The 20,716-nt window shown below is 35.4% G+C and overlaps 1 protein-coding gene across 1 annotated transcript in view; it reads right to left on the bottom strand.

The window, feature by feature from the left end:
• The window catches only part of LOC109073908 (cadherin-18), a 66,568-nt gene extending 46,254 nt beyond the window's left edge, over positions 1–20,314 (bottom strand). Inside the window, 5 exon segments of the mRNA XM_042768065.1 lie at positions 5,084–5,147; positions 5,149–5,232; positions 5,234–5,370; positions 19,285–19,300; positions 19,838–20,314. Of these exon segments, the coding sequence (XP_042623999.1) occupies positions 5,084–5,147; positions 5,149–5,232; positions 5,234–5,370; positions 19,285–19,300; positions 19,838–20,086 (550 nt within the window). The 5' untranslated portion in view covers positions 20,087–20,314.
• Between the last annotated feature and the right edge of the window lie 402 nt (positions 20,315–20,716).

Genomic DNA, 20,716 nt, shown 5'->3' on the forward strand with positions numbered 1-20,716 from the left:
TGTCACGTCAGGCTGGAAAAGCAGTTGTGTGCTCATCACATCATCTTCATGGAGACCTAAAACAATTCCATCAAAAACTAGGAGAGTTTCTCTACTGTTTCTGCCCATACTAAATCAACAAAGATTAAAGACAGGCTGGAAAAGCAGTTGTGTGCTTTGTAATCTCTCTCTGTGTACTTTAAGCCCTCTCATTCCCTGCTCTGTCTTTGTTCATTTCAGCCATCACTTACAGTCTGTCTTTCTAGCATTGTATTATTTATTTTTTTCAGCTGACAGTAGATCTCTCATTCCTCATGCTGACTCAGGTCACATTTCTCATCTGCACTTGTTCTTTCTCACTTTCATCACAGCTCACCGGGTTCAATCCATCCATCTGCACTGTCTGATGCTGACCAACTGCAAACACCACAAAACATTTAATGCAGTTTTGAGGGCTGAGGCATAAAATAGGATTATGGAGGCAAAATCTTGAATTTCCTTCTTTATCTTTCTCAGTCTCCCTTGCTGTGGTAAACTGTCTCTCTTTACTGAAGAATTTTTATTCTAGTATAAAAGTTTTCTGTTCTGTTTTTATGTATCTTACTGAAAAAGTCAGGCAGGGCAAATTGAAAATAATAAAAAAATAAAATAAAAATAAAAATAACATGTTCATTGTTTATATAGTTCATATAAATATCAATTCCATTACCCCATTGATGAAACAACAACAACAACAACAAAAACGTATTAATAACATGATTTTCTGCAGTGTTTTCTTGTGGTGAGACCCAGCCAGAGTAAAGTCGAAAAGCCGTGTTCTCCCACAAAGACTTTCAAAAGCTTTTCAATTACAGTCATCACTCAGCGTAATGCACTTGTGAGAGACAAACGTTCACTGCTTTCTGCATAGTTCAACAGCATAAAGGACCTGATAGCCGCAATTACTGTTACAGCTTCAGATAAGCGTAATTTTGGTTCTAATCCTGAAGCTTCAGTGGGTTAAAATGAGCTATCTCATCCCTCTCTGTACTCTATCCAGCTCTCAGCATTAGTGAAAACCATTTCTATCAGACTCTAGCAGCAGCTGGAAAGTTGCTGAAACAGCTTGTCTAGAATTTTCTGACAAGAGTGTCTCCCAGGACCAGCAGATGGACCGTGTGTGTGTATGGAGGGAGTAATGTTTCTATCACTAATAAAGATATTGAGTTTTACACAACTCCTAATCAAAATCTTACCCATAATAAAAATAAATAATTAAAATTACAGTAAAATGCAACGCAAGCAGCAGCCGCTAAGTGGGAAGCTGGGTAATATTAGAAGTCAATACTGATCTTCTGCTGTTTAAATGGTTTTGCAAACACTCAGCAGCCACTTTATTAGGAAACCCTGCTAAGAAAGACCAGCTTACACCAGCATGAATTTCCAGGCTGGCATAGGTGCACATTTGTCTACTTGACTTGTTTTCCAGTTAAAGTGTATTTTGCCTTACTGCATTAGTGAATAATCACTAGTTACATTTAAAAGTACACTGATATTCAATATAAAATTTCTGAAAAAAAGTCTAAATATCTCATGCAGTTTCAAGATATTTTTAGATATTTGACCTGGACTTTTTTTTTAATCTTTAAAATCTGCCTACACACAAACAAAACAAACAAAGATTGAATGCTTGAATCTGATTGGCTGACGAACGTGGATTATTAGAAAAATAATGCACACCCTAGGTGTAACGGCCACACTGCTTAAAATAAGCCGTTAAAATAAAATAAGTTTTGATTATATAAATACTGGATGGATGGATGGATGGATGGATGGATGGATGGAACAACAAATAAGTAGACAGACAGACAGACAGATAGATAGATAGGTAGGGAAGGTTGTTTGCAGTAGTTGTTCTTTCACAGCTCTTGTTATCAGTCTCTCAGGGCTAAAGGTCTGGCTCGTATCCAGTCAATCAATTCAGACTGGCAGAGACAAACCATCAACACACAATTAGATCCAGAGCACTCAAACACACAGGGAATATTGACAGCAGTGGACTAGAGCTGCATGGGGGCATAAGTGTGAGCGTCCAGACGGACTCAGTCTGCTCACAGATGCTTACAGATAAACGGCCTCCAAACGCTCAGCGCCAGTATAAGAAGGAAAACAAGACTAATTATTCATTTTCCTCTTTTTCTGTCGATCTTTTTACCACAGCATCTCTCCTCCTTGCATCCCATCAATACTAATCGACTGAGCATGTGTTCCTCCAGCTCAGACTGCCAAACTGAGGTGGTGCTGTGCTGCCAGACCAACTATGGGTTATATGGTTAGTCATACATTTCCAAATGGAATGATTATGAAACTGGTTGCACTGATAGTTTATATCCCTATGGAAACACATTGAGTGCTATTCCCATGTTGAATGTCTTGTTTACTTAGATACAAGTAAACCAAACCAAAATACGGAAATAAACCCCCACAGTGGATACCTGGAGATGAGTTAATTAACAGTGAAACAGTGCACATTCTGTGGTACATGTGCCCTTGATCTGTGTGCACTGCAGAACAAAATCATTTTTCTTAATGAGTGTTTTTGTCTAGTTTTCCAGTAAAAAAATTTCTAAATATACCTAAACCAAGATATTACGTTATATATTTTAACATGAACACTGTAGAATATATAGTAGTAACATTGTAAAATTTTATTACAATTGAAAATTGTATGTAATATAAGTAATAATGGAATAATTAAGATTAATTGTTAACTATTTTAAATAGTTATTTTAAATTGCAATATGTGTTTTACAATATTTCTGTTTTGATGGTATGCAATTTGTAAAATAATTTTAAAAGTAGTATTGAATTATTATGATTTTAAATTACATTTCAACTGGCAATACTCTTTTACAGTATTTTATTTTATTTTTTTAAATATTGGTTACAATAATATTTTACAGCTCGTTAAAAAAAAAAAAAAAAAAAAAAAAAAAAAAAAAAAAAAATTCCTTACGTTTACACACACTTGGTGAATAAAGCTCATTCTGATGTTACCAGTTTGATATATATGTATAAATTAAAAGTGGTTAAAAAACTGGTTTATTAAAATTTTTTAATAATATTTTGTAATATTACTGTTTTGACAGCATTCTTTATCATATAAATATGTATATATAATACCTTAAAAATAATGCTAAAAATAAAAAATAAAAAAAATAACTAATAAAGTCATAATATTTTCAATTGCAATACAATGACACAAATAATTACAACATTTTCTATATCTAATAATATTTTAGATTATGGTTACTGTTTTTGACTATTTTTTTATCATGATAAAATTATAAAAAATTATTACAATTTAGCAATTACTTTTACAATTGAACTGTTTTAACAAAATCATGATGATTTATTACAATATATAAATATGAATATATATATGTATATATATATATATATATATATATATATATATATAGTTAAATTTTTTTAACAAGAGGAACAAATCTACCAGATGAGACTATAAGGCAGAGCATTGGACCTCGAGAGAAAAACTAATCTATGATGGTTGATGTGAACGAACAGTAGAGCTCTAACATAACAGCGGCGTGTTCGCCAAGACATCTGTAATTGGGATTTTGAACCCACTTCTGCACATGAATCGCCAACAGTAATGGACAACAGCCAGGCAATAATAAACTGCTTCAACATTGATTGCAGCTGATACTAAGTCTTACGATACCACATATCATTGCATGGGCTTCCGTTGCTACACAGCAAACAGCCAACTGGGACCTAAATAAAAACAATAAACAAAGCTTTCTAAACCCCACACAGGACATCATCTTCACCGAGAAGTGTTTCACACTGCCAGAATAAGAGAGAATATTTCATTTGTACATGCAAGCAAGGAATATAGCCTTCACGACTCCCAGAGAGATCCAAAAATATATCTGGCATGGCTGAGAGAGTGTGAGAAACATGTGCTGCAGTGACATGCTCTACATATTACATCAAATCTTTCACTTCTGATATATCAATAACATAACAGAAACTTTCTGGAAAATCAGCAGGGACATACTGTGTGTGGGTTGGAAGGTGAGTTTTACAGGAGAAACGTTGCTCTAAAGCACTGGTTCATACCTCATTTAATCTAAATATAACTACTTTCTAGGAAGATAAATACATTGATAAACAAATTTATAAAAAGAACTGTGCATCTTCAGCTGTTATTATTTTTGCATTGGTGCTTAAAATCCTCCCTTGCTCATTGTATGAAAAAGAAATCAAGAAATATGTAATTACTCAATGCATCCTTATCCAAAAATCAGTACATTTGCATTACATTCATCAAACTGTTTGAAAAAACAAGGGATGCATAAACTAAACCCAAAACTTTAAATGCACACACTTAGACTAAACTTGACCCAAATCTGCAAAAATGAAATATGATTATTTTAATTAATAATATTAACTTAATAGCTTATATAAAATTAAAAAATAGGCAATTAAAAATACAATTCCCCCATCTGTGTGTGTGTGTGTGTGTGTGTGTGTGTGTGTTTATGCATATATGTATATATGTACTGTATATGTATCATACAATTTACAAAATTTGAGCTTAATAAAATAATAATTTTAGAGGACAAGTGAAGAAAAATTGATTTTTTTTCACAGAAGCAACACGATGCAAGTAAGGGTTAAATACAAAATTAGGTTAAAACGTTACTGTGTTAAATTTAGCAGCATTAAACAAATTTAATTGAGCTCATAAGTTAATGTATTAACTAATTCCACATTAGTATTTTCTATCACAATCTCATAAACCCCCTGCAGTTCCATCACAAACCCCTAGGGGTTTGCAAACCCTGGGGAAACCCTGCTGTAAGGGAATCTCTCTCTCTCTCTCTTTCTGTATATATTTTCACTTTTTCTCCTAGTGGAAGTGGAGCATTCTGGAGAAAGCACAAGCACATAGTGCTCTCTAAGAGCTGTCGGTCTCCTGAGGGAACTCCAGCCGCAAAACACAATACAACAGCATAAAAGCCAAAGGCTGGATTAAACAAAAAAACAAACAAACACACACACAAAAAAAAGGTAAGAGAAACCAAGGAAATCTCACCAATTTCTGACATCTCAGGCACAGATGGACAAAAAGGGTCCGTCTGGAGAATTTGGGCGGCGTTTGTCGTTAATATCCTGAACTTTTATAATGAACTCTGACTCTGGCTCCAGGGGTTTGTTGGTGTTGAGGTCGACGCGTGATGCCGTGAAGAACATAATGTGATTTCTTTTCCCCGGGGTCCAGACTTTTGGTGGCGTGGATGTCCCCCGTTACCTCGTTGATGATGAAGATACTCCCTGCTCCTTCACCACTAAGGATGAACCTCACTGAACCGTCGCCTTTGTCTGAATTGAATGTAGCTGAAATGAGAGACAAGGAAACATTGTGTGTGGTGACTACTGATATGAATCAATATATTACAGTATATTCAATACCAGGGGCTCATTAAACACATAATCTTTCAACAAAACCTTAATCTAGAAACCTTTTAAGTACTGATTTACAAAAATAAGTACATTCATTATAATCAAAAATGTGAGTGGTTTTTGTCATGTGCAATGGTCTAGGGTGGTTGCTAGGGTTGCTCTCTGTGGTTGTTAGGTAAATACGCACTCTTCAGGAAGTCAACCTACCAATTTCTTACTTAGAACTGTTTCTGCACATTAAACTGAAACAGGAGAAAGAATTTAACATCAAAACATTATACACATCACCGTTAAAGTGATGATATATTAGGAAAATGAGGATGTGTTACTGTTGTATGTGGCACTGAATTATGTATTTGCCTGGATGTCATCTTGATCATTCAAAGTGTTGACATGAGATCTTTACACTACTGCAATGTCGACTGAAAGAGGAGAGAGAAGTTGCAAGCCAAAAAAAACCTGTTTAACTGATAGAAAGAGGATTGCACAGCTCTCGAAGCCGATGACTATCATCCTCTCAAAAATCCTTAATGACAAATACAAGACATTTCTAGAAAACAATGGTTCCTGCAGATTACATATCTAAATGCCATCTGCTCTTTCAAGACTTCTTTAAGTCTTTGCTGCTGACAGTTCCCTCTCTTTGGGAACTGAAATGAGACGTGATCAGAGATTGAAAACAAAACTGGCACATGTTGGGTTTGGATGTCTGACTGCACTGCATGCCCTCTAGATGCACGTCACGCACATACTAATTAATAAAGCTCTAAATAATGTCACAATACTGTCATTCCCAAAGCCTGGCAAGAAATGGACAAGATCGGTTAATGTTTCAGGAAGGCGTAATGTGAACCCATGGGGATACCTATTGTCTGAGCTCTTGCACACAAGTAGTCTGCTTAAGCATGGTGTCTCAAGGCTCATTGGTTTTGTGATAAGGCAAAACATTGACAGAACACTCAAAAAAAATAGCGCTGCAAGCTCTGGTTCTCCTGAGTGTTTATTGTCACTATCCAATAAGTGTCAGATTGTGATCCACTCAAATTCCAGTTTAATGACTCAAGCACAGACTAAAGCAAGCAAAAAAGCTTATACCTTGAGCCATGCATGCACAAGAATTCAACATCAAACCTATTTACTCGCCTAATAAACATCACGGTCTTACTGTGCATAAATTATCAGTACAGAAATGATTGAACTAGCAACCAATTTTTTTCTTTGGCACTCTCTTCATAGCAAACTTGCATTCAGGTTCGGATTCATTCCAGGATGAAAAATTTTTTCATCATCTGATCAATTCCAATTCAATTCCATTGAATATACTGAATTCACTATGAATTTTTAGCATGGTTCCTGCAGTCTTCAGTGTCACATGATCCTTCCGAAATCATTCAACATGATGATTTGATGCTCAAGAAATATTTTTTAAACCAGAAAGTTTAAAATAACATTTAATGGAAACTGGAACTTTAAAAAAAACAAAAAAAAAAAAACGTATTTACTGTCACTTTTGATCAACTTAATGCATCCTAGCTGTATACAAACTAATCTCATTAAATATCACTATCACTAATATTTATGAATTACTAATAATTTCATAATAAACAAACATTTATTTTGAATGGTAGTGTACATGTAAAATATATAATACATATATAAAAAGGCATATTGTGCATCCCATAGATAGATAGATAGATTTGAATGGCTCATTAGTGCCTGTTTTAATTCTTCAAGACTTTTAGGAGAAACATTGTAGATAAAGTTACTTAAATCTGAACCCGAGTTATAAAAGATCAATGTCTGAGCAACCAAATTTCCCTCTCGGGCTCAGATTAGGTGAGGAAAAGTGCAGCTTGAATAAAAGAAAATTCCCTTCATTTAATCTTAATATTGTACGTGGCATTTTGGTAGTCACATCTCAGCTGGCCTAATGATCATTCAAGGCAATTTCGAAAACTATGAGTAGCTAACACAACACAAAATGAAACACTTTAAAATACATTACAGCGCACAAATAAGATCCCAGACTCGATTATGAAGTTATAATCTGATAAAAGTGTATTACAAGGGACCGCAGTATTGTCTTGGCAGCCCAGTCAGTGGAAATTACCAGAGATAAATGGCACAAAAGACATTAGACCACTTCAATCACACCATCCCATGAAGGGGTGAAACTCATTCCCGGTTATTTGACTGTTGGAGGCCAAGAATTGTGCAAACTGTATCTGGTAATACAAAACATCGATGCTGAAATTAATTCGTAATTTAAAGTGATAGCGTGGGCTGATTGCACAGCCGGGTCGTCGGCGGGAGTGAACTGTCATTTTCTGTAAGTAAACAGAGCACTTTTAGGTGAGCAGTCAGTAATTAGCGGAACGGTCAGAGCTCACACGGGCTAGAACTCTCCATTCAGAAGACAAGCTAATGATACTTTATGGTAGAAGCTCAAAAACAAAATCAGTTGCAGCCACAGATAATCTGAATCAATTATTCTACACATTATCTTCTCAAAAAAAACAATCAGCTTTTTCTGGATTCACCTCGATCAGAGGGGAAAAAAAAGGGGTTAGGATACTCCATTTTGCAGCTCTTAAAGCAGCCAAAAATAACCTAATAACCAGCTGCCTGTGATGTGTGTTAATTTAAAGAAACGAAAAAAACGAAAAAAAGAGGAAATCAATAACTTTTGTAGCTTTAAGGAATATATTCTATATTTAATTGTTTTGCAGAATTTCTGTGTCTTGAACTTTTGTCAGTTTCTTATTTTTATTGTCTTTTTTTTTTTCTTTTTTTTTTTTTTTTTATTTTTTTTTTCCTGAAGGGCACAGGTAAATATGACATTTATTTATAATGGGGTTTATGTGCCCCCCCCCCCCCCCCCCCCCCCCCCCCCCCCCCCCCCCTCTAAATTAACTCCCCCCTTGTGAAGGGCAAATTAGAAGTAATTTTTTTTAAAGTCTTATAAATATTACAATATTAAAGCTCCCGATCTATACTGTAATGTTGAATGGCTATAGTCAATGGTTAAATATTTGGAAAAAAACCCTCATCACTATTTCCTAGAGACATCAGTAGTATTCGTATCACTGATAAAAAAAAAAAGATGTTAAACAAATATAAAAAATATAGTGTCTTGTTGTAATAAAGACATAATTTGGAGACTGAATGTGAAATTATTTGCAACATAAAAGTATATTTAAAAACTGTATGTTAGGTGGGATTAATCATGATTAATTTCAGAAAAAATATGTGATTGGATTATTTTTTTTTAATCTTGAGAGCACTAATTTAAATTACAATAATAGCTAAAACATTTTAGAAGCTTCATTTTTATAAACAAAATTGAACACATTTTAAATATGTACCCCCCCCCATATTGAGGGAATATATTTAATTATTAGAAACATTTATTATTCTTTATTTAGAATCAATACCCTACTGGAGCAATGTAATTTCAATGCTTCATGTATTTTTCGCCTAGCCAATACACAAGCCTTCACTGTCACTTTTGATCAATTTAATACATCCAAGCTGGCTAACAAACAAACAAAATCTAAAAAATATAAAATGTCTTACTGACTCCAAAGTTTTTGAATGCTGTGTATGTATGTAAAAAATAATAACAGCAATCCATTATGTGCATCTTTGGACATCTTTAAAACAAACTAACAAACAAACAAACTAAACACATCTTAAATACACTTTTTCAAAGTGAAATATTTCCTATTTTGTACTTTTATTTTGGTGTGTGTGTAATTTGCTTTCTGCTGATGTTGTAATAATGGCATTGTGATAATAGGTGCTGTTGGGATCACACACACACACACACACACACACACACACACACACACACACACACACACACACACACACACCTCATGACAAATTAAACAGGATTCAATGTGAAATCCCAAACGCTACACAATCAGGACTGCTGAACCCAACCCCATTCCTTTTACACTCTAGCTCTGCTGCTTCCAAATTTGGTCTCAGCTACACAAGAGAACATAAATTTCACTTAACCTGCAGTCAGGCTTCTAATTTGGCCATTGGCTTAGCTGGGCACAGGCCTAATATATCACACTCTGTTCTCTGCATCAGCTCCACTGACGCTCAGTCAAGCCCTCACTAATGGCAGGAAACAAAAAGTGGCACTGGGTCAATAGAGCCAAGACCAGCCAGCTAAAACACAGGGTATGGAGTGCTATAACAGAGTGCCATGTATTAACTTTATCAATTAAATTTAAGTGCCACTTATAAAAACTGAATCCCAGCTGTATATCAACTATTTCAAGCCCACCGAACAAATGAAGCTAAAATATTAAAAGGCAAAGCAGTGTGACAGTAAGAAGAAACATCTCCTCCTCACTTTATCAAAGCTCTTTTTTGAAGAGAGAGGAGAGAGTGTCTCTGCATAGTGTGAGTTCAGTTTTACACTGCAAAAATAAAGTAATATAAAGGTATCATATTTGATACACAAATTTCTATGCCTAAATTATCATTGCACAGCCTTCAGTTTTAACTGGATCTTATTATCATTATATAAAATTTTAGATATTACATTACTAAATATTACTTTATGATACTTTATTATATTTATTTATATTGTGTCTAATTGTTAAAAAAAAGTAATATTTCATATTTTAGGCTTTACATGCTTAAACAAGATTTTATTATTATTATTATTTTTTTTTTTTAAATTTAATACTAATAATACTACTAATAATAATAATAAGAATGCAGCCCCCACCCCATGCAATGACTAAAAACACAAAAATATATGTTCTACTAATGGATTTTATATCCATTCACTTTTTACTGTCTTTTCAATCATCGCTTATCAAAAAACCTTATTATTTCTGGATTTTAGCATCTGCACTCAGAATACCCTCCAAAAAAAAATGACACCTTGAAATAAAAAGTCTCACACTTGTACAGCAGCATCCATTAAAAAGAGTGACTGTTACCTCTGAATAATGCTCAAACAGCAACCCTGTAACCTTGGAAACCTCAGCAAATTTAACTTTTTCTTTTCCCCCTGACAGAAGAGAGCAACTGAGCATTTTGTCCATACTTGAGAGAATATTCCAGATTTTTTTTTTTTTTGAGAAAAAAAGTCAAATTTTGCAAAGGCTTTTCCATAAATTTGCACCTTCTAGACTTAAATAATCATACAAATAAAAGCATAATTTTGAAAAGTTATTACCAGCTCAAAGCATGCAAGTTTGATTCACTTAATGGGTCTATTAACCATATAATGTTTGCAATCATATTACCTGGAGTAAAATAACCCAAAATTGCTGTAAAAAGCAAAATGAGTGAAGACAAGTCTCATTAAGTGTAAAATAGTCAGGATGGATGGAGGTGGGATGGAAAAAAAAAAACCCTCAATGACAGGACAGAATGTCTTTGAGATGCGGGAGGGAGACAGAATGAAGGAGAGGGAGATGGAGGGAGTATGAGAAGGAGCGAAGGAGAATGAGGTCAAAGAGTAAAGTAAACTCATCAATCACCACCGAGCTTTATATTCACAATTAGTAAGGTGGACTTGTCTCTGATTAAACGTATCCCTTTTTCCACTGAAGAGCTTTTAATCAGTGTGTTTGTTTGGCTGTGTGTAATATGAACAGTGCCTTTGTTAGTCGTTCAATAAATCACTTAATTTTCTCCAGCCTGCACTTTTCTAATCAGGTCCATTTGGACAACACTGCACCACCAAAAAATGATTTAGTGCAGCCGCCCCAGTTTTATTATTATTATTTTTTTATTTTTTTTAGTAGTTGCTCTTTATAGCGCTGGAGACTGTTTTTATATTTCATTTGGTTGAGATACACACTTGGTCTCATGTGTTCTCTTAAATTAAAAATGAAAAACAAATGAGATAAGTGGTAGAATCATACAATCTTAATCAATATTGAACCTTCTGTTGTGTTGGGGCGTCGATTTGACCCACTTATCGTTTGATTTTCAAACTGCTCCGAATACTGGTTAAATTATTTTTTTCTTATTGAAAACCGGTGAATATTAATTATTTAGGGTCATGAATGTGTGCATGCCGAGTTTCAACTGTAAATGGTGTTTTTAGAAAGGCTAAACAAAAACTGTTGCAACCAAGATTTTGTGTTGGGATCAGTTTGTTCTCCATTGGTGTCGTGCGTCATGCAGATCGCCAAAAAGCAACACTTTGAAAAACACTGAAGATGCAGGTTTAAAAAGAAAAACTAAAAAAACAACAACAACAGAAATCATTTATTGTAGCTTGTCAAACACTAAATTATTAAATAAATTAGAACTTTTGAAATGCAAGTTTACTGGAAATGGAAACTGAAAAGATCAGTTTTTTGCAGTCAAAAATACTGCCAAAGGTTGTTTTGGTGTTAGTTTTATGGGCGGCTTTATTTTTATTTTTTTTCTTGGGATTTCAATTACTAGATTGTTTCAGCATTGAAAAGAAATGTGAGAAAAACCCATTTACATTTAACCAGACATGACAAAAAAAGGTACAGAGAGCAAATAAATAAAATAAATAAATACATAAATAAATAAAAAACAATGTTGGTCAATTTGTTTTATCGTTTTTGTACACAACAGAAGTAGCATTTATTTTCCATAAGCTGATGTATTAGACAAAAGATAATACAAATAAATAAATAATAATAATAATAATAATAATAATAATAAAGATAATAAAATAATAATAATAATCAAACTCTCCCAAGAAGGAAAGCTTTTTATTTATTTATATATTTATTTATTTATTTTATTATATTATTATTATTATATTATATTATTATTATTATATTATTATTATTATTATTATTATTATTATCTAAACTGTTTTTCTCCAATACAAGGCAATCACATTAAATGGGAGGGGAATTTTTCTTTTAAGTAATCTCACACATCTCCTCTAGTTTTTTGAAAAACTCTACTCATATTACATTACACATGAATAATTCTAAATATTGTTGGAGGGAAGGGTTTGAAAAAGTTTCATAAGAAGGATTTGCCACACCCTCACCCAGGAGTGAATGCCATTTTAGAGGTGCAGAACATTTTTTTCTAAAAGGTCACAAATATCAGGAACATGTATTTTAAAAAAGAAAACGCATTACATTTTAATTTCATGTTAACTCTATAGATCGCATAACTCTGATTATAAGGTGTCACAAAAACTTTTGACACTTTAATGTCTTGGCAAATCTAAGCACATTTATAAACTTTTTTCCCCCCTTCCATTGGCCTTCATTTAATGCCATTTTTGAGAAACAACTGAGTTATTAAAGACTTCTCCTGTGTGAATTTATATGGAGAAATTGAACCATTATGAGGGAACACCCATATATCTTTGCTTTACAGAGGAATGATTGTCACCCTCTACAACTTGTTAAGAGATTAAGGCTTGTAAAATGGGGACGACTCTCTCTTCAAACTGTGTTTAAAATATACCTATGTGAGGGCAAGCATTTGCATTTTAGCTGAAACTGCATAACAAAAGGCCAAGTTTATCCTTGAACACTTTCGCTTCCCCACCCTGTGCTACTCAAAGTGGGAAACGGTTCCTTGATTCTGCCAAGGGGGACATCCATATATAAACATATGAATAAAACATCCAAACACCTTTGTATCATAGGATGTCAAGACCTGTAACACTGACAGAGCAGAACAGAGCAGAAAAAACACATCGGAGACTAGATGGTTTTGGGACACATTATGTTGAAATATGCTCAAACCATTTATGTAAAAACTTAGTAAAAGACCTTCATAGGCAAAAAAAAAAAAAAAAAAAAAAAAAAAAAAACCTTATAGCCAGTCACCACTGGAGAAACACACATATTTGCCATCCTTCCTCATATTTCTGTATGTATTTTCTTGTAAGCCAATTTTGATGTTAATTACTAATTATTAAGGAGTATATGAGAGAGCTATATCTACATGCATTTGCACATATTTATGTACGCCTAGAAGAGCTATATATATTATATATATAGAGAGAGCGAGAGAGAGAGAGAGAGGAGAGAGAGAGAGAGAGAGAGAGCTATATCTACATGCATTTGCACATATTTATGTACGCCTAGAAGAAGCTATAGTTAAAATTTGAGTGCATGCACCTACATGTCTATCAAAATTAATGTACTGTAGAGTTAAGTTACTGCATGACTGGCTTACTCCATGACATTAGATACTCCAGAATTAGAAAGATCTCTCAAGACACTAATCCAGCCTACCTTTTTGGTTCCTACCAAAGATTAAGAGATTAAAAATGCAAGATTATCAAATCTGAGAAGGATTTTCGCTTGCACAGGATTCTCTGAGTCTGTGTCTCTTCTTTCTCTTGGGTAATGTATTAATGCCACATAGGCCAAGACTGAAGCTTTTCAAGGACCCTTCTGCAAAAAGAGACCCTGCCTGACCAGAGCTAGAACTGCACTATTTCTCTTTCAAGGTCTGACAATATATAAAGCGGCTCTGCCTTGAATATTCCGTCACCTGCACAAACATTATATATCATACATGTTACACATGTGTCATGATGCGGAACATGAGGAATTACATTCTCACAGTGCCGAGGATGATCGCTCGGGGATGAGTTACTACCTCAGTCAAAGGACTTGTAGGAAAGTTTAAGTGTGAATGTCCTACACATGCATGTATACTTTCCACAAGTATACAGACTGAAAAAGTGGTACCTTGATGCTGTTAAAGTGTTAAAGACATAAAGGCCTTACTATGAAAAAATAGTAACATTTGTGAGATATGGACTTCCAAAACACATTCATTCTACTGTTACTTAAAAATTGGTGTTGAAAATTGTTTAAACTGCACTGCTACTGAAATTCTGGTACTGCGAAAAACTCTAATGAGTTGTTTTGTACCCATAATTTGTTCATTACAAAAAATTGCTTCATGGACCGCTGATGAGGTGATTACTCTAATCAACATTGTACTTCGACCCCTAAAGACAGTGCAAGTCTCTTGACGAAACAGCTTTTCCGGTCCCTTTCGTCCATCTTTGAGGATAAGGATGCCACCAGTAAGGCACTCAACCACATGAATGCCAGAAAATAAAGAGCAGTTGGAAGGAAGGCAGGGTCTATCATCTCAGTTTGTCCCTCACGGGAACTTTTCCTGTGCTGCTGCAAGCATCTGCAAGTTTTTAATTAAGCAGAGTCTCAGAATAACACATCCACTAACACATACACACAAACGAAGGGGCTGAAGGATTAATTGTCTAGAGTCTTTGCCGATCTAATTAAGGGTCATTTCGCATCATGGCCATATTTTACCAGACCCTGTGATAGAGGCAGTAATTAAATATGAGGGAGTTAGCCGCACTAACGATCTTGGGACCTTGCCTTTTGCATGTGCATGTCAAATTAAAATCCCTCATAACAGCTTGCTGTTAATGGCATTTTATCGTTGAGGATTAGCATATTCTGTTGACACTGTAAACTCAGTTCAATTTTTGTAAACTGTTTGAGTACAGAGCGCAGCGGTGGCCAGAGGGCTTCAGGGCATTCTTAATCCAACCTGCCTTAGCCAGTGAACCAATCAGCGCTCTTCTGAAGAAGTCGTGCGGATATGCTAATAAAGGAAGACAAAAAGTAATTATTATTGCATGCAATTAGCAACCTGATAAGGCTCGGTTTTGAAGTAATGCAATTTTGAATTACTGCCATCTGTTTAATACCCATGTAGCACTCAAGTTACAATGTCAGGCCACAGGAAAAGAAAGAATCCACCCCCGTCTGTGGCTCACTAATACTGCCATTTTATCAGTCTGATTTTACTCAATATAAAAGCTCAGATGCAAAACTCAGGTTTGCTTATACGGTTAAAAACCTCATGATGATAGTCATCTCATTTATCTGAGTGTCACACAGATGCATTTTTTTTTTACTAGATTTTCTCTCGCAGAAGTAATTTTCCATTGTTGCCTTCAAGTCCTCTTGGGAAGTTTATACTTATGAGCTCAGAAGTTGGAATTTTGCTGAGAGGTGTATTCTAATTTAGGTGAGGAAAAAAAGATGTTTTGGTACTAATTTATGCTTGGTCTATATTTTATGCTTTGTATGAATCATTTAGGCACAGAGAATGATGTGAAATGTTGTCTGTCACATCATAAAACCAACTAAATTAGCAGTATTTTTTCTGGTATTTGTTACCACTATTCTTCTCCAGGAGTCAGGGGCATTAAATCTGCTATAATCATATAAAGTCGTTGACACACTCGACTTTGAGCGTGCAAAATTTTTTCGAACACTGCAACGGTCGTGACACAATGTCATGCTCTGCAGCCTCTTTTTAAAAACATAAATTCAACACATAAAAAATAATAATAAATCCATGATGTAAAAACAAAACATTTCAAATTGCATACTGAGCAGCTGCCATTAAGCTCACCTCATAAATACCATCATTCCAATATGATTTGAAGGCAGCAAGTGAGAAATAATGTCTGTCTCTTTTCTCTCTTTCTCTGTCTGCACATCGGTTGCTCTTTCTCCCTGCATTACCTTATGCTTGAGTACCCTGAATAATGATCAACCGCCACACATTTCCATATTTCTGAAGATAAGAGAAGTCAATCTGCACGCAGACAACTTAACCAGCTTCCTGTGGCCTCATTTTGTGACGCTTCAGTAAAGAGACGTAAAGCACACGGACATGACCTGCTGAATCAATCTTTGCTTCAAAGAGAGAGAGAGAGAGAGAGAGAGAGAGAGAGAGAGAGAGAGAGAGAGATACACAAAGAGAATAAAAGGAGGACACTGGGATGGAGCAGTGCCCCCCGCTAACAGTCTCCCAGTACCCATTAAACAACGCTTACTGAATCAGTTTACAATGCCTAATGCAGTTTTTGAGTACTGGGGAGTTCAAGGACGGTGACGGTGTGTCTTTCATTGGACTGCTACTGTTATGTGAAAAGGTACTGGTGATGAATATATGTTTATATCTGACAAATGGATTCTTAAAAAAAAAATATCCTTTTTTTCTGCATAAATATATACGTTTATTTTGTTACATTTTTGCAGTATTTTTGTTTTTTTCAGTTGTGAATTTCATTGGTCCTGCAGTGTGAATTGCATTATTGTTTTGTTGTTGTTAATAAAAAACAATAATAATCTAAAATGTGCAGTATAACAGAAGTGTAAAAATTTTAAATTTTAATTTAAATTCATGACCACATCATATTTGAAATATATTATCCATAGTCTCTAAAACGTACACAGGCTATATTTACTTGATCAACACTAAAACTAAACTAAATAATAATAAATATTAAATATTATTATAAGGTAAAATCAACTTAATTTAAATAACAATTAATAATAATAATAAACAACAACAAAAAAAAAAAAAAAACAGTTTTCCATTTGAATATACATGTTTTTCATTTGTTTCTTTAATTCAATTTATGATTAAGATTACACTGCAGGACAATTCCACACATTTTATTTGAAATTGTTAAAAAATAATAATAAAATAAAATGAAATAAAATAGTGTTTATTCATGGCCCAATTTTGAAAATTTTGGGATTGGGTTCTTCTCGGGAGGACGATAAAATGGCATGTTCTGTCAGAAATCCATTTGCCACAGTATTTATTTTTGCAATATTTTCAAAGTCTAATATTTCAAAACAGTATTTTGGAAGGAAAAAGTTATTAAAAGTGACACATACATATAAAATGAATTAGCTTATATTAGCTAGGTAAAGAAATAACTCTAAAAGTAAAGAAGTTATTTTGAAGAAGAAACGTTGTCATCCTAAAAAAGTAATATTTCTTTTCATGCACAAAAGCTCTCCGTGTATGAAAATAAAAGAACCAAAGTAGCCCTATAGCATTGATTTAGTAAAATACACCCAAATGTGGTAAGTGCAAAAGTTTTCACGTTGACTCCAGACTGACTTGCTAATGCTAATAGATTCATGGCCCTATGTGTGATTTGGCATGGACATAAAATTCATGTTTCACAAGATCGACAAGCCTGTGAGGCAAACACAGGAGAACCCGCATGACTCTAGCCAAAGTGATGAAGGCTGTCATATCTCAAACACGAACCAATAAGGTCAAGCTGCAGTTCTCAGCTGTGTTTTGCTGTGATAAGCTAACTCCCATGCAAAGACATTATCGATCAAGGCCAGCGGGTATAGACAAGTGAAGGAATAAGGTCAGAGAAAGAGCAAAAGGTCACTTGTTTGAATTACAAATGGATGTTGTTCAAGAGGGTCTAACATGTTTCAACATTAGACTGTTGTTATATCCATGTTTAACACCAACAAGCCCAATGTATTTGCTGGTCTTAAAGGCAGCCAAAATGGCCAGGCTGGTCTATGTGATGGTTTTAAGGGTTTTGGACACTTATCAGCTGGTCAGGCTGGGAAACCAAAACCAACTTAATTCAGCTAAGACCACCAAAAACCACCTTATGCTAGTTTAAATTCAAATTTGAGTTTTGATAAACCCATTTAAAGTCCTTGCCTTCAATGAAAACAAACCAAAGCCTCGTGCACTCCAATGTTTTTTCTAATGGCAGGTAGCAAATCATGATTCATTGGTGTAACATAACTAAAAGGTTATTGTACAGTGGGTATAGGAAAGAATCACCCTCCTTTAAAATAATCGAATTTTGTTGATTTGCAGGTGCACAAACTGAAGTGCCCTTGAGCAAGGCACCGAAACCCCCAACTGCTCCCCGGGCGCCACAGCATAAATGGCTGCCCACTGCTCCGGGTGTGTATTCATGGTGTGTGTGTGGTGTGTGTCACTGCTGTGTGTGTGCACTTTGGATGTGTTAAATGCAGGAGCACAAATTCTGAGTATGGGTTGGGTCACCATTACTTGGCTGTATGTCATGTATGTTACGTCACTTAAAACATCCAAGTGAAAGATATAACAGCAATATGTCAGAAAAAAACTAAACAAAAAACAGAACCACTGAGTTTGAGAAAGGATCACCTCCTTGTATCAGTATTTTGATGAAGCACCTTTTGCTTTAATTACAGCCTTTAGTCTGTTGGGATTTGTCTCTACTAACTTTACACATCTAGACTTCAATATGTGCCTACTCTTCTTTGCAGACCAGCTCAAATTCAGTTAAATTTGATGGTGAGTGTTTGTGGACTGCAGTCTTCAAGTCATTTCACAGATTTTCAATGGGGTTTAAGTCTGGGCTCTGACTAGGCCATGGAAGTACATTTACCTATTTCTCCTTCAACCACTGTGTGCTCAGTTTTGCTGTGTGCTTTGGGTTCTTCCCATTGACAACTTTCTGGCAGAGGGCAGCAGATTTTCCTCAAGACAATATTTTGCACCATCCATTTTGCCTTCTATCCTGACAAGCGATCCAGTCCCTGCTGCAGAGAAACACCCTCATAACAGGATATCACCACCTCCGTGCTTTACTGGAGGAATGCTGTTATTTGAATGGTGAGCTGGATTGGATTTCTGCCAGATATATCTTTTGGTGTTGAGGCCAAATAATTCAATTTTAGTTTCATCTGACCATAACACCTTTTTTTCCATGTGGAATCTTCAAGGTGCGTTTTGGCAAAGCTCAAATCGTGAACTGCATGTGGCCTTTCCGAGGAGCTGCATTTTTCTCCCAACCCTCCCATACAAGCTACATTTGTGGAGAATTGTAATATTGTTGTCACGTGCATGTAGTGACCAATCTTTGTCATAAATTCCTGCAGCTGCGTCAGAGTTGCTGTAGGCCTCTTGGTCGCCTCTCTGACCAGTTTCCTCCGGCTCTTTCATCCAGTTTGGAGCGACATCCTGATCCAGGGAGGGTCTGTGTTGTACCAAATACCTTCCACTCTTAATAACGGACTTCACTGTGCTTCTAGGCATTGATAAACTTTTTCATTTTTTTTGTATTCATCTCCTGACTTGTGCCTTGTGCCTTGTTACTTGTACAACAACTTTCTCCCGGAGATCTTTTGACAGTGCCTTGCCAACCATAGTTGATTGTTTGCTTCAGTTGCACTACCAAGGACTGAAATGCTCCAGGAAAGCTGTTTTCATGCTGAGCTAATCAATACGTGCACGGCTGATCACAGTTGAAAGTCAAATGGCTTTGTGTGCAATTGAGAAGGTGGTTAGCGACACCTGATTGGGTTTACAAGTCATTTTTAGGAGGGGTGATCCTTTTTCCAACTCAGTGATTTTTTAAATTCTGACATGTTTTTTTCTGACATGTAGGTGTTTTTTTTATCTTTCACTTGGATGTTATATGTAAATACAACTGGATGAAACAAAAATTGTAAAATTTAAATTTTTTTACAATTTACAATGACAAATGCCCAACAATTCTCTAAAAACTGCAAACTATACCAGGCAAACCAGATTATCAATCCAGAACTGAAAATGTCATGCTTACCTTTCCTACATATTGTGCATCTGGACCAATGTGTTCCTCTAAGACAAAGAACTGGTTCCATATCCATCCTCGTTTGGGCCGATGGTGGACCTCTGTTTCCCCATCCTTAGTCTGGTTGTGGTTGTGAGTTGCATTGTGGCTCCTGGAAATGATTTTGGCTTGGCCATGATGGCTCGCCTCATAACCCCTCTCCAGAAAACACAGGCACAAAAGTACAGGACATAAACAAGAGCTCGGGTTCACCTTCATGACTGCGAACAGGAGCAAAATACCCAATATTCCGAAATGATTCCAAAAACTACAGCAAAACTCCCAAAGTTCTGCAATAATCCAAAAACACAGTGGTATTCCACAAATGATATATTCCAAAGGATATAGATGACTTCCAAATCCTCCTCCTCCGCCACCTCCTCGTCCACCACTGCCACCAACCAGCAGCCACGTCTACTCCTTATTCCCCCCCATGGATGGTCGTTTGAGGGGGCCTGATTTTAATCAGATGTAGGACCGGAGGTCCAGAAAGCTTGAATGAGGTTCATATTTCAGTTGCTCATCTTGGAAAAGCAGCAGAAATGCACTGACATCATGCACTCTAAGAGCACTCGAGGAAGAACACAGACGCATTCAAGCCCGGATGCAACAAACATGTAAGACGACAGCAGCAGCCATGTTGAATCTCCTGTGAAAGATGAGATTGGACAATCAATTTTAATGGTTTCATATGTTTTAAAATACCACAAGAAAGGAAACATCTCAAAATTACATTTAATTATGAGTATGGAATCATTGCTTAATGTGCCTTTTTGCCTTATTTCCCTTGATAATGTTAACCAATATCCAATTAGCTTTTTGTGTCAGTTTTTACAATCACCGTGGCTT

The sequence above is a fragment of the Cyprinus carpio genome, chromosome A12, assembly GCF_018340385.1.
Source record: "Cyprinus carpio isolate SPL01 chromosome A12, ASM1834038v1, whole genome shotgun sequence".
Lineage (NCBI taxonomy): Eukaryota > Metazoa > Chordata > Actinopteri > Cypriniformes > Cyprinidae > Cyprinus > Cyprinus carpio.